Genomic DNA, 14,702 nt, shown 5'->3' with positions numbered 1-14,702 from the left:
ACATTTGAATATTTGCTCCCTAGAATTTATGGGGACAGTTTCTCCATAACGAGCTTGTATTTTTGTTATTTGGCCACATATTTATGTCCCTGATTGTAGATAGCGTCGTTACTTAACTACCCATATCGCAATAAAATCCAGGTCTTGACGTTCGCTCTAACAACAATAAACATGTAATTTTGATAGAACTCTTCCGCCCATGTAAAGAAAGTATGACCAAGGAGGTTTAAAAAGAAGGAGAGAGAACTCGCGGCGTCCCTTTAAATTTTCTATTCAATTTTTTATTGTTTCGGCGCCCCTTTGAACTGATCCGTGTCTCTGATTTGGCTCAATATTTACCTACCGACTCTGAAACGAGTGTTTTAACGAGAAAAGATAAATCTTAAAAATCACACTTACAGCAATGCGGAAGAGCAGGAAAACATGTAGTTTAGTTAAACTACAAGATTCAATGAGGGTGAAGTTTGTTTTTCCACTTCCATAAGGACGCGGAAGGAGTAAAGTGCCTTCAAAGTGCGAAAAGCTGCCTTGGGAGATCGTAAAGTTTTACAACTTATAAACTATTTCGTATGTCCCCTCCTGGGAAAATGTTAGTTAAAGGGTTGATTAACGTTTTTGTGCAGGTCTCGTCAGGAGGGGTTATTTATAAAATTGTTTTTTTTACTCTCGAAGTAGACGAATTCTCGGTAGGGTGTCGCAGCACGTCGCAGCACTCGGTGATGTTTTCCATTGTCATGGAACAAAAGAAAATAATTATTAGTTCTAATTATGTATATTTAGGTAAAAGTTTTAAGCAACTTTTTTTCTTTTTTCCCCAGTGGGAGTAGATTTTCTGTTTATGTATATTCTTTCTTTCTCTCACACCAGCTGTATGTTTTGAATATATATTGAATTGAGTTTATAATTGTTTTTTTATTAGGTGTTACATAACCAGCTGGCAAGTGGTTCACATTTTTTTTTAATTCCCTTGACACCTTTGTGGGTTTTTTATGAAGTTTTTTTGAAAAATAAAGTATTCATATTTGAATTTTGCTGTGTCAACATGTCTGCTTCACATTCAGAGTATATTCAAAAGCTATGTAGATTGTGTGGGAAGAAAATTGTGAAAAGTAAACATTACGTTAATTTTAAATCTTGTGATATTTACAGTGAAGTGTTTCAATCTATATATGGAATATATTGTGAACAAGAAGATCCTTGTGTATTTCCTAAATTTACTTGTAATGGATGTAGAAGAAAATTAGATGAGATGAAAACGTCAAAAAAAATAATTGGTACTGCTGCATCATTTTACCCTCATGTGGATGAAAATTGTGTGTGCATGAATTATGCTGTAAACAGAAAAGACAGCTTAAAAATACTGGAATTAGATGTGAGTATGAAGAAAGTTGGTTTTAGTATATGTGATAAATCGGATAACTATAAACGTGTCTATACCCTTTGTCAAAATGAAAAAGAATTAAACCATTTGCTTACAATACGTATAGACAACAGCAATGGTTGGGATTTCTCCATATATGGGAAACCTATGGAGAAAGAAACAATACAACTAACAAAAACTCTGCCATGTGTTTTGAAAAATGATGATATTTCAACTTTCTCGTCATTCTGGAAGTCAGTCAGTGTTTGCACGGGGTTACAAGGTTATGAAGATGTAATCAAGTCGAGATGTAATTTCGAACAGCCATTCATGAATCAGAGTGGAACATTTCCAGTAGCTTTTGTTGAAGACGATAAAATGGTCAGATTTGATGAAGACAATTTTAAAACAATACGCCATACCAACTGTCATTTTTTAGCTGAAAAACCTTCATCTGTATGTAGTATGTGCAATTCTTTTAAACCAACAGTTAAAAAAGTTAGAAGTAGACGGAAAAGTGATGATTCTGTGCTTGATTCCTCACATACAAACATTCGATATCTTTCCAGAGAAGAACTAGAGGAAAGATATCGCAATACTCAGGGAGAAAAACAGAGAGCAATAAAGAAAGTTGCCCAATTATCATCTTGGGTAAGAAAAATTACTGAGAAAGAATGCATCCATGTTGATGATGAGCAACACGAATTTATAAAAAATATTGTTTGCAATGAGGAAACATGTCCTGAAATACCCGAAGGCAGTCCCCAGTGGTTGTTATGGGAGCAACAAAAAGAAATGGCTTCCAAAAGTTCACCTAATGGCATGAGATGGCACCCACTAATTATTAGGTGGTGCCTCAGTTTATACCACCATTCACCAGCAGCATATAAACATTTGCGAAATCCGAATTTGAATTTTTTAAAACTCCCACATATTGACACACTTAAAAAATACATAAACTTCACTGATCCAATGTGTGGATTCAATCCAGATGTCATTGAAAGATTAATAGTGGATAGTAAAATTGCAACTCTGGATGATCACCAAAAAAACGTTTCGCTTATTTATGATGAGATGAAAATAAAAGCTGACTTGGTGTTCAGACAGTCAACTGGACAATTGGTTGGTTTCACTGATATGGGGGATATTAACGATGAGTTAGTTGAATTTCAAAAACGTGCTGAGGGATCATCAGAGAATGATCGTCACTTTGCTTCCTATGTGATAGTGTTTATGGTTCGAGGAATTGTTTCATCTCTGGTGTATCCTTTTGGATATTTCGCATCATTGGGATTTACCTCTGATCAGCTCTATCCATGTGTATGGGAGGCGACATATGTATTGGAGGCAATTGGTTTTTATGTTCGAGCATTTATTTCAGATGGTGCTTCTCCCAATAGGAAGTTTTACAAAATTATGGTGACACCTGATATTGGTAACACATATTGGACCAACAACTTATTATCATTGGACAGAAAGATCTTTTTTATATCCGATGTCCCTCATCTCATTAAAACAACGAGAAACTGTTTCGAGAACTCTCATGGAAACAATAATACACGCAATCTTTTTGTAAGTGTTTTTTGTTTGTTTGTTTCAATTTTAAAGTATATCTGTATACATATATCAATTTTCTATTTATTAGCTCGATCACATGGATATCAGCTGGAACCATCTTGTCAATGTTTATGAATGGGATCTGAATTTACATGGAGCAGCACCTGGATTAAGGAAACTTTATAAACTAAAAGAGGATCACATAAAGTTAACTCCAAGGTTGAGGATGCAAGTTAAGTTGGCTACCCAAGTGAGATATTTTTCTTTTCTTTTTTTATTATTTATTTGTCTGCTTGTTTGTATTAGTGTTTTCTGAGTGATAGTGGATTCACAGTTTGATTATTTTGTGGGAGTTGCAAATAATGATATACTTCTGATAATGTGTTTATCATTGCTCATGTAAATTATGATTTTGCATTTAGGTTTTGAGTAAAACAACTGCTGATGCACTTGAGGTTCAGGGGCTGCATTATACGAAAAGTACAATAAAGTTTGTGCGTATGTTTGACCAAGTTTTTGATTGCTTGAATGTATCTTCAATTAATCAAGATCGTGGCGGAAAAATAGCTCTTGCAGCATATAGAGATGTTAACGATTGGCGTTTTGAGGTTAGTAGTATCATTCGAAATACATTCAATTATTTTGTAACGGAATTCAGAAACACAACATTTTTCCCTCAAAAAGCTCAAGTTCATTTTGCATATTTGTAAACCAGTCCTAAAGAACTTGATCTCCATGTAAAAGGGTGTGCAAATATTTCCATTTTCATTTTTCATTTTTTTCACATCAACATGTAAAATTCAGTTTTTAGAGAAAGAATTCCTCGAACATTACCTGGGAAGGTGGGAAGAACAAGCCAATGACACACCTAATTTATCCCAAGATGAAAAAAATAAATTGTTATTGAGCAAACAGACGATAAATGGTTGGAAAATAACAGGTAAAAAATCTACATTTTTCTGCAATTGTGGTTCCAGGCAATGTTTCATGGACAAACGGTGTTGTTCTATAAATGTATATTTTTTTTATCTTTGTCCATAGTGAAATCATTCGTGGAACTGACCAAATTACTTCTCCAGAGTCCAAATGTCAAGATGATTTTGAGCGAGAAATTCTCACAAGATCCATTGGAGGAACATTTCGCTCGTCAAAGACGAAGTGGTGGTACATGTGACAACCCAACACTTTATCAATTTGGCCAACAAGAACTTTCTTTGCTTGTTATGAAATCTGAGTTGATCAGAGATCTACGTGGAAACACTCGACGTGGTAATCAAAATCAGATTCACCTAGACGTAAATGATATGAGGAAACTTCCACAGAAAAGAAAGAGATAGTTATTTATATATTGATACTTTTGGAAACATGATTGTTTGACTATTTTATTTATATTTTTTCTGAGTATGTCAGACATTTTTTCCATTACGCTTTTTCAACATAGAAGTTGTTTTGTTATTAGTGCCTTGTCTTTTGAGTCACATCTTTTGCAAATATTTTTAGTGGAGTACGATTTTGACTTTGATTTGAAACATTTTTTTGAAAACATCAAATCTTAGAAAATAATTGAGATTAAAAAAATTTAGGATTGCTACTTTATTATTGCTATGTAATTTTTATTTATGTCATCGGGAAATTACAACTATTACGGAATTTCTTTTATCTTCATTTCGAATGGATCCGCCATACGTGAATAAATATTACAGTTTTGTTTTGCTTTTTTACATACTCACTTCGCGATATGTAGAACAACCCTGGGGACAAGTTTCATTATATTCCCAACAAGAATTCATGCGAAGGAGTGTCGAAATTAATATTCGCTATTCGGGACTATGTTGATTTAAAAAAAGAACGTGACAAAGGCCTCTTGGTGTAAGGGTGTATACAAACCACAATAAAACATACCCGATACCCGTGTGAGATGTAAAACTTGTTTGCAAAGAGAGTTCGATACCCGTGTGAGATATAAAACTTGTTTGCAAAAAATTTAATCAAATGGAATAATCAAAAAGTGAGTTGATTTCATCAGGCCACAGTCAGGCATAGAGCATCCGATGCGGCAATCCTAGGTCCGAGGTTGCGGTCAGCTTTAAGTAGCGATTCTCGCGTAAGAATATTTGCGTCGGTAATTATGCACGCGCAACTTATTTTTCAGGGTCCCTCCAGCTGATAAAAAGCATGTTGTTTCATACCATCTTGATTAGCCTATCCATCGACCATTTCTCCGCGTTTTTATGATCTATTAAATTTCTAGCAAAGCGCGCAGAGTTTTGATCTCGCAGCATTATTCAGTTTAACGCTTGCCAATGTGCATAACTGAACAAAGAAGTAGCACAAAAAAAAGAAATGAGAGTGAAGTTCACAAATCTTGGCAAAAATTTAGATTTAAAATAAACAGCTTCAGCGAGATTGAATCCTTACTCAATCCGAAAAAAACCCTTAAAATAGTACAAACATAATAAGGGTATGATTATTTTACTAAGAAACACAGTTATATACATGGAAAAGATATATAGAAATTAAAACAAGTTATAGGTAAAAATGTTATGACAATTAGTTAAGTTTTTTTCTCATTGCTGGTTCACCTTTTTTAGATAAGACTACAGTCAACTTCTCTTTTTTCTCCGATGCTAGAGAAGCAAGTTTGCGTCGAACTACTTGTATATATGCAGTGACATATGCTTTTGCTCTGATGTCACACCATTTTTTAATGATCTGAGCTTTGAGAATTTTCGATAACTTCTCATTTCCAAGATACCGTGAAAGTATGACCCAGGCTTGATCAATTAAAGAGTCCTTCATAAGTTCATTTTCGAAAAGTTCCCGTATATCTTCTCCTTTATATTTTTTCAACATGTTCAAATTTAAAACTTTTCTAATAACGTTTTCAATTCTTCTGCAAAAAATAAACATGTCATCATTGACTTTTATCAGGTATCCTCTGCTGACTTGGTCCACCCAAGATCTTGTATAATCCAGAAAACTATATACCTGCAGTTTATCATCACCTGAAACTTTCAATGAGTTCAGAAACTGCAATGCAGCCACAGCAACAACTTTGTTTTTCGAATCTGCTAATCTTTGGTATTTTTTACGTAGCGAGAAAATTATGTATCCTGAAACATAATACAGAACAGTTTGTTCCTCAGTTGTGAGTTTCAAGTCAAGACTTTTTTCGACATGTCGATTTTTGTTTTCATGAGCTACTAGTATTTTTATTAACTCCATAACAAATTTCTGCAACAACATAGAGAATTCTTGACTGTCAATGCAGTATCCTTTAGGTAATACATGTTTCCAATGTTGTCTGAATTTATCGTCTTGTGCAAGTTCATGCACTTTTCTCCAAAGAGATTCTTTTCCTGAACCAGTCAGTAGGTTAGATTTTTGCAATTCTTTAAATATGCGACACACTACATTTTCAGAAATAATGTCCAAAACATCACTCCCAGCATTCAAAATTGAGTTGGCTAATTCTTTGACACGATTTCCAGGTGTTTTGAATCCTTTCACAACAATGTTATTGATTGGGTCTTTTGAAATTTTAACCATAGCATCACGAACAAAATTCATTTTTTCTTGCTGCAGCTCATGATCGGTGATGGATAAAGATTCTAAAAGGGTGCAAAAAAAAAGGTTTATACCACCAGTTCACAATATTTTGCTCTATATATAGCAAAAAAAAATTCCTTATGTTCTCAGAGTTCATGAATGAATACTTACGATTCGATTTTGATTTAACTTGTTTTGTGGAAATTGTTGTAGTTGATTTATTTTTTGAGTCATCAAGAGTTTTTCTTGCCACTGTTGTTGTTTCTGGATCTATTATTGGAATACAGAGTTGACATCAGAACACAGTTGTGATAACAAAACAAGACAACAACAACAAAAAGCATATCAAATGATGATAATACAATAGCTTTTCTATGAAATCTACATGCAGAGTCAAAAAACAAAACATTATAGCTAGCTAGCTAATGGTGTTTTAAAGAAAACATGACTTTATTAAACTGAAGCATTACCTGTTGGCTTTTTACATATCAGAGTATGTTTCTTGTAGTAAGCTTCTTTAAAATACTGTTTTTTGCACTTGCTGCACACAAACTTCACATTTTTGGTACTGTTGTTATCAACCACCATGTCCACATCTTCTTCATCAACGAATACTATTTGAGGAATACCCAAATATCCAGCATCTACTTCATTTTCTTCTTCCAACAGATCTTCCACAAACGATACTTCCACCTCACAACTTTCGTAAACAGTAAAATCTGACAACATTTCTTCCGTCACAAAAAAGTCATCATCCAATTCTATTATATTTTTAACGTCTTCGCCTGCCATTTCGCTTCTTGCTTGTTTATGATATGTAAAAACGACAAATTTATCAACTAACAAGCATTTACCGCTGAGAGAAAAATAGCCGCGGGCTCATAATTTATGCAAATAGTAACAAAAGACAACGGCTAATTTATTAATTTAAGCGCGAGATTTCAAATTTTGATTGACAGAATTCGATGTAAGAACAATAGAGAAAAGTAAACATGAGACACGGATGATTTCAATAGAAATAAAAGAGTTCTCTCTCCTTCTTTTTAAACCTCCTTGGTATGACTGCCATTTAAAAAAGCTTTTAAAGTAATTTAACCATTTTTTTATATCATAAAACACAACGGATGGCAACGGAAGTACTTTTGGCTCATGTTATTGCTCAGTGTCACTATGTTTGAAGATTAGGGTTAAGCAGCAGGGAATTATTCCAAGCTACAGATAACCTTGGTCACGTGCCAATGAAATCCTCCTTTGCATTTGGATTGCAAGTGAATGGAATCAAGATGGCGTTAGCTCCATATATTCCATATCTTTCATGCTATCGAAGCTTATTTCGTACGTTTGCCACAACAACAAAATCCAACTACATTGAAAAACCTGTTCCAGATTTGCCTACCATTACATACAAAGAAAATATGTGCTACGCCTATTTAATTCAGGTTTTAACTGTACAAGTTGGTCACAATGTGCATCCGAGTCCTCTTTTTATCTTGCTAATTCTGTTTTATTGAACTTATCTGTGCTCTCTTATCGTCCGCTTAGTTGTAGACCCTATCAACATTCTCGAAGCTTTGTAGTATAAGATGTCAAGCATTAGGAATGCTCTTCTGCTTTGGCACTACACAAGGCGAAGTCGAACATACATTCCTTCTACCTTACTGCAAAAATGTTTCCTTAACTTTTATTACAGTGTTGACAGTTATGCGAGTTGTTAGATTTTTTGTTGTTGTACGGATCGGTCTAGCCCTGCGATCGTCATAGCCTACAAATAAAGCCACAATCAACGTAACGTAAGCATGGCAGGGTGACGGTCAATTTAAAATTAAATTACTGTAAATAGCCTTATTATATACTATTTATAAGCAGTTACAATAAGAAACATATACCAACATAGAAGTTATTAAAGTGTATCATGGAATCTTCAATAGTACCATCAGTCCTGCCATCCCTTTGTTACGAATCCCATACGCTTATAGTAAGCGAAGTCATTTTTGAATTTCACTTAGGAAAAAGTCCAACTTCGTCTTTAGTCTGTCTAAAAGTTTTGGAAGGTAAATAATAATTCGGAAGAACTGGGGTTGAAGCTAACACAAAAACGAGTGGAATTGAGAATAATTGAACGTTGTGAGTAGCTAACTAAAAACTAAATATTTGGTGCAGTTTATTTATATATATATACTATAGATAAATATATACATTATATTTATATCTCTTAACTACTTTTACAATATTTGCTTTCTCTATAATCAATAAATACGCTAATTTCGAAGCATAGTAGTTTAATTAAATATTACTTATTCCTGGTTACGAAGTTGCAAGAATGTATCCTAATTACTCTTAATCACTGCTTATTGAATCGTTAGGATTTGTAGAAGTAAAAAATTATAGTAAAAGATATATTTTAATGGCAGATATGTTTTAGTTTCTGTGGTAGATTTGTTTCTGCGGTAGATATATCTTTGTGGTAGATATGTTTCTACCTCCGTGGTGGTAGCTATGTTTCTGTGGTAAACATGTTTTAGTGGCAGTTATAGTTTAGTGGCAGGCATGTTTTCGTGAGAGATAAGTTTCTGTGGTAGTTATGTATCTGTGATAGTTGTGTTTCTGTAACGGCTATATTTTAGCGGTAAATATGTTTTGTGGTAGTTTTGTTTCTGTGATAGTTGTGTGTGTGTAGTAGTTATGCTTGTGTGGTAGTTATGCTTGTGTGATAGGTATGCTTGTGTGGTAGTTATGTTTGTGTGATGTATATGTTTTTGTGGTTGATACGTTTCCGTGGTAGATATGTTTGCATGACAGATGCAAATGGTAAGTCATTTTCAGGTCTCAATTTACAAAATGGCTATTCGTTCTGTATCAAATTGTTCCTCTATAACACCTTGATTTTGACCGAGAAACGCTGTCGACGGCATTCTCTCTCTTTTATCAAGTTCTGTAGTAAACGATGGTCGGCGAATAGCTGCGGAGCTAGTCGATGAATTAAGTCGTTTATTTCTTCGAATCGTCGTACGGTAAGTGAGATGTCGGCCTCCTTTTACACGACATATGACGACTCTTAAGTTATGTAGGAAGTGATCGTGCATTTTACCGTATATAAACACATTGTAGATACTATTGCTGACTTGAAGAAGTTTTAAGATGCTGTTTATATCGTGAGTAGTAGAACTAAAAAATATAAAAATATTATGTACAATGCAGAAAATTAGTAGAGCGATTGTTGCGCCCAATCAGGTTCGCGTATTTGAGATATTGAACCAATCACATCAAGCTTGATGGAAGGTTTCGTTGTCCCAATTCGACAAGTTTTTAAGGTTTTTAGACTTGAAAATAAAGCTGCAAAAATCTTGGTTAAATTGCCTACAAACAACTTCTCCCTCAACAACAACGACAGCAACAACAAAATCTTCGGTTATATTGATCTTATGGTGATGTTCTTGACCTCCAAAGCGTTGTTATTACAGAAGCACTTTCAGAAAGTATATTAATTAAAAACAATTCACTTCAACGCTTATTGTAACAAGTAGTAAAGGCGCTCACACCTTGTAAGCCCGTTCCCTAGTTTTATTTCAGGAATTTTTAAATTTATTTCACAACACCTGAACCGGTCAGTATCCGTTAAGTACCTTTATTTATCACTAAAATCTCGATTCTCTTGAACCGCAAACATTATTTAAAACTAACGCGCTATAAATCGAAAAACCGCGTTATCGAAGCGAAAGGTACACGTAAAATAAACGATATTCAACTCACGTGTAAGGCAACCCATCTGAGTCCATCCATGATATCGTGAAAGTCAAATGAAAAATGTCACGTGGTATGACCGTAATTGCAAACACGATTGCCATGGTAACCAACATTTTCATTACACGTGACCTCTGACTGTGAATTTGGTTGTAACCTTGTGAGTTCTGCAGTAGTACTTGGTCGGCGGAGCTTTTCAGCTTTATGTACACAGCTAACGTTGTCAGGCTAAAGATAACAACGAATGCAATGTTTCGCCACGCTGTTAGCACGATCAATGGGTATGAAAACCGCGGGTCGCTGACAGTCATTACTGTGCATAAACCATTTTCATTAATAAACAAACCAAATACGTAATATAGCTCCCATATACATGATAAAACGATGGTAATTCCCACGGATATATGTATCGATTTACGACTAAATCGATTTCTAAGTGGAGTAACTATCGATCTACAGCGATCGATTGCCATGGTGAGGATAACACCGATAGATATGTCGGTAAAAACTCGACAGAGTGTCGGTAAAACTTTACAACCAAGCCAACCGAAATCCCATTTCTTATGGCAAGTTGCTATCCAATACACAAAAAGCCACGGGCCAAATATAGACGCTAATAGATCAAAAAAAGCTAAATATATAATCAACAACTCTATAATCGGTCCTTTTTTCCAACTTGGTGCAAATGTTAACACCACTATACTGTTACCGATAAAACCAACTATAAACACAACCACATAACTTGTGATGACAAACGTCTCCACCATATTAAGCACACATGTCCGGTTATTCGACAGTTGAGTGTTGTTGTTTTGACTCCAAGAAACATCCGCCATATCTGATAGATTACTAAACGCCATGTTTTGTACTTTTTCACATAAATATTAAAAAAATGTATGTTACACACATGCTAGTAATAAAAGTAGGCAAATGTTAGTTATGTACATAAGTTTGCTATGATATTAATCGCAACACAAATAAAGCAAAAAATCATAACAAAAAGAAATGTACATATGGTAAAAGAATCAATAAATTTCACCAAACTTAGGTTACGTGTCTGCTGTTTAGAAAAAAGTTTCATTTAAAATGATGCTTAAGTGATTCCTATAACGCCCGCTAAATAACCTCGTCCCCAGGGGTTCTTGACTTTTGACATCGAGGCCGCCTTTGACATCAGGCAACAAACCCTGGGGGCGAGGATGCATACCACATTGCAACGTTTTTACGAATTGCGATTCCTGGTTTTAGTCAGCTCTATATTACTTCCAGTCTCCAATAATTTGGGAAGTGGTAGTCTTCCATTCTTTTCCAACAAATCGCTTATACATGATCAAATAGATAAAAAAAACCATGCTTTACATAAATTCTGGAATACAAGAATTATGTCTGACTAGGAAGCATCTGTATGGAAACTTAATGATTCCGATTTAGGTTTGAGCACTAGTTGAAATGAGCTCAGTTAAATTTGAAGAATTTATTACACTCCCCTTAGCAACCTCAGTAATTCTTATTTTTATTTTTTATTTTTATTTGTGCTACAGAAGATTTTTTGTTTAAGCCAATGTTAAATAAAATATTTTATGCGTCGTAAAACAATATTTTTTGCTTGAGAAAGTTATGAATTTTCTGTTAAATGAAGTTAATAATAATATTATGTTTCTTAAAGACTGACACATAAATCGCAAATTGACAATTTAATTATGGATTTGCTGTTTACCTACCCACCCCACCTCCTTCCTCCACCCCTTATATCCCCTAAATTTAGAAGTCCTCACTAAGCATCTTAATTTAAATGAAAAAATGCCGGTCAATTATTAAAAAATGCAAGAAAACCATCCATGATAAAATATGTATTTGCATTCAACGTCGTGTCATAGTGTAAAAAGCAACCTCAATATTTAGGGCAGCTTAAATTTAGATATTGCTACAGGTAGTACAAAAACCTTCGAAGTCCTAAGAGTATGGTTGCGCAATACGCATAAGTTAATGGAATTGATGGCATTGTTAAATGTTATCGGTGGAAGTCATGATATCTCAACTCTATTTTTGTAATGTCATTTTTGCTATGTTGCATAACTTACTGAATTTTATTAGTACCGAAATCCTATGACATCCTTATGATTGAAAAAATTTATCACTTCTATTAGTTTGATAATAGGAGCTTCAAAACATGCAACATAACTTTATTTTGTCAAGGGAAATAATTTGTCTGGCAGAGTTATGGAGGGGTGCGAAATCATCCATCCTTCCCTACTTATAATACGGCTTAAAAAACACTGGTATGAAAAGGCACTGGTATAAAAGATGTTGAATCAGTGTTATAGACAGAGTTTTCAACGTTATCACGAGCCAATGCGTGCTAATGGCGCTAACGGTTTTAATACCGACCATTCACACCACTCGTTGTTTCAAAGTTCAAATAAAAGTAATATTTATATATCTTTATTTATTTAGTAAGTGGATCAATCAACAAGTCGTAACTGTTAAAATAAAATCTATATTAAAATACCCGTATACGTCTGTCTGTCACGCAAAATGGTAGCTCAGCTGTGCAAGTAACGGGATGCACGCAATGCGGTATAAAAAAAACGGGCGAACCCGTGGATTTTTCTATGGGCTAACGACTGGTAATAAAAAATCTGACAAGAAAATACTGCATACTTTGTGAGGTATGCACAATAGCACCCTCGTCCCCAGGGTTTTTGCCTTTTTTGATAGCATTAATCCCTGGAGACGAGAAAGGATACAATAGGCATTATAAAATGCTTCCATACAGGGTCACGGCGTGAAAAAGTAACTTATAAATTCATATATCTCGTTAACGTTGTTAATTCGTTTAGCCTCTTAATCAACGCCATACTGGTGCAATTTGTGTGAAAAGAAGAAATAGGCGATTTCATTATTACCAAATTAACACGATAAAACTGGAGAAATATTAGCTGCGTGTTAAAACGTTTTCGAAATCTCTGACAAGTGTTAATTTTGCGCCAAACCAACATGATATTATATCGCAAATCATTTGCACAAAAATTGTTCAATTTTTGTATTTCACACGGTGTCTTTAATGTTGTGACAAAAACCTTACCTTGTGTGGATTTCAAATTGACTTCTTGTATATGCCACCATAATTAACTTTATTTACTTTAAAATGAATTTTTTTCCAACAAGTTTCCAGGGAAACGGTCTAACAAACATTTTGTTTCGCAATCTAACCTGCAAGTTTTCTATTGCAAGATGTGGTGTAGCATCAGACAATAGTGAGAGAAATATATAAGGCAGCTGAATTCGTTAAAATAAGTTTTATACTGTGCTAGGTTCTCTTTTTTCTCAAACGAAAGCAAAATGCGGAAAAAGAAAATTTAATTGTCAACGCACAAAATTTGCAAACATCCTTCTTCTTTCTTTGTTTTTACTTTCTTTCGTTTAATTATTCATTCATTCATTCATTCATTCATTCAGTCAGTCAAACGTTAACATTTTATTCATTCAACCATGAATTTTTTTTACCACGTCCAACTACAATTTTGTGGAAACACATAAAAAGTCTAAAATTTTGACAAAAGTAAGAACAACTTAAGAACAATTTGAACCCAGAAAGACATCGTTATTTCCTGTTCTCTCGTAGTACAGTAACAATGAAGATTACGATAATTAAAAATAAATAAACGAATAAATAAATAAATATTAGAAACTAGTGCAATGAATTCCTCCATTTCTCAAGTACATTTTATTGAAACAAAGAATGTGGTTATAAAAATTAAAAGCTCGTTCTTATAAAAAAAAGGAGGACCATTTTCTCAAATAATTTTTTTATCACACCCATACGCGCTTGAGTTCTTCACACTTTAAAAGATTCGTTGCCAGCCTGAAAGCAAAAAACTACGTAGTTAAGCACGGCTTTACGTTCCAAAAAAGTGGACCGGAACACTTTTAATTTGATTGGTTAGATTCTGCTCTCTTCCTTGGATGCGAGTAGCCATTTGCACGCAAAAAAACATTGAAACAGTCTGGATCGACAAATCATGTTTCAGAAGTGACGGCTTACCACAATGTACTATTCACCTGTTTTTAATTCATATGTTTGCATATAAATATTTTTAGTTATTTATTTCCAATATTTTTATGTAAATACTGTTTCATTCATTCATTCATTTATTTATTTATTTGTTCTTTCTATTTCATTTTTATTATTATTTTATTTTTTTATTTGTCAATCTTCCTTTTTCTCTAGTTATACTATTTACAACAACAACAACAACAACAACAACAACAACAACAACAACAACAACAACAACAACAACAACAACAACAACAACAATAATAATAAAAATAATAATAATAATAATAATAATAATAATAATAATAATAATAATAATAATAATAATAATAATAATAATAATAATAATAATAATAATAATAATAATAATAATAATAATAATAATAATAATAATAATAATAATAATAATAATAATAATAATAATAATAATAATAATAA

The 14,702-nt window shown here is 33.6% G+C and overlaps 3 protein-coding genes across 3 annotated transcripts; 1 reads left to right on the top strand and 2 right to left on the bottom strand.

Annotated features, from left to right (window-relative positions):
* Positions 1–209: 209 nt before the first annotated feature.
* LOC130636377 (uncharacterized) lies at positions 210–4,731 on the top strand. The gene is made up of 5 exons (XM_057446073.1): positions 210–2,932; positions 3,006–3,167; positions 3,340–3,525; positions 3,722–3,857; positions 3,959–4,731. The coding sequence occupies exons 1-5, from the start codon at positions 1,043–1,045 to the stop codon at positions 4,252–4,254; spliced, it is 2,670 nt and encodes an 889-aa protein (XP_057302056.1). The 5' UTR covers positions 210–1,042; the 3' UTR covers positions 4,255–4,731.
* LOC130636378 (uncharacterized) lies at positions 3,006–7,516 on the bottom strand. The gene is made up of 3 exons (XM_057446074.1): positions 6,937–7,516; positions 6,638–6,736; positions 3,006–6,528 (listed from the first exon to the last, which is right to left on the bottom strand). The coding sequence occupies exons 1-3, from the start codon at positions 7,256–7,258 to the stop codon at positions 5,468–5,470; spliced, it is 1,482 nt and encodes a 493-aa protein (XP_057302057.1). The 5' UTR covers positions 7,259–7,516; the 3' UTR covers positions 3,006–5,467.
* Positions 7,517–8,513: 997 nt separating this feature from the next.
* On the bottom strand, positions 8,514–14,537 carry LOC130636376 (prolactin-releasing peptide receptor-like). Its single transcript, XM_057446072.1, has 2 exons — positions 10,217–14,537; positions 8,514–9,631 (listed from the first exon to the last, which is right to left on the bottom strand). The coding sequence occupies exons 1-2, from the start codon at positions 11,065–11,067 to the stop codon at positions 9,298–9,300; spliced, it is 1,185 nt and encodes a 394-aa protein (XP_057302055.1). The 5' UTR covers positions 11,068–14,537; the 3' UTR covers positions 8,514–9,297.
* Between the last annotated feature and the right edge of the window lie 165 nt (positions 14,538–14,702).

Source organism: Hydractinia symbiolongicarpus, chromosome 3, assembly GCF_029227915.1.
Source record: "Hydractinia symbiolongicarpus strain clone_291-10 chromosome 3, HSymV2.1, whole genome shotgun sequence".
Taxonomy (NCBI): Eukaryota; Metazoa; Cnidaria; class Hydrozoa; order Anthoathecata; family Hydractiniidae; genus Hydractinia; species Hydractinia symbiolongicarpus.
This window is presented reverse-complemented; position numbering and strand designations above follow the sequence as displayed.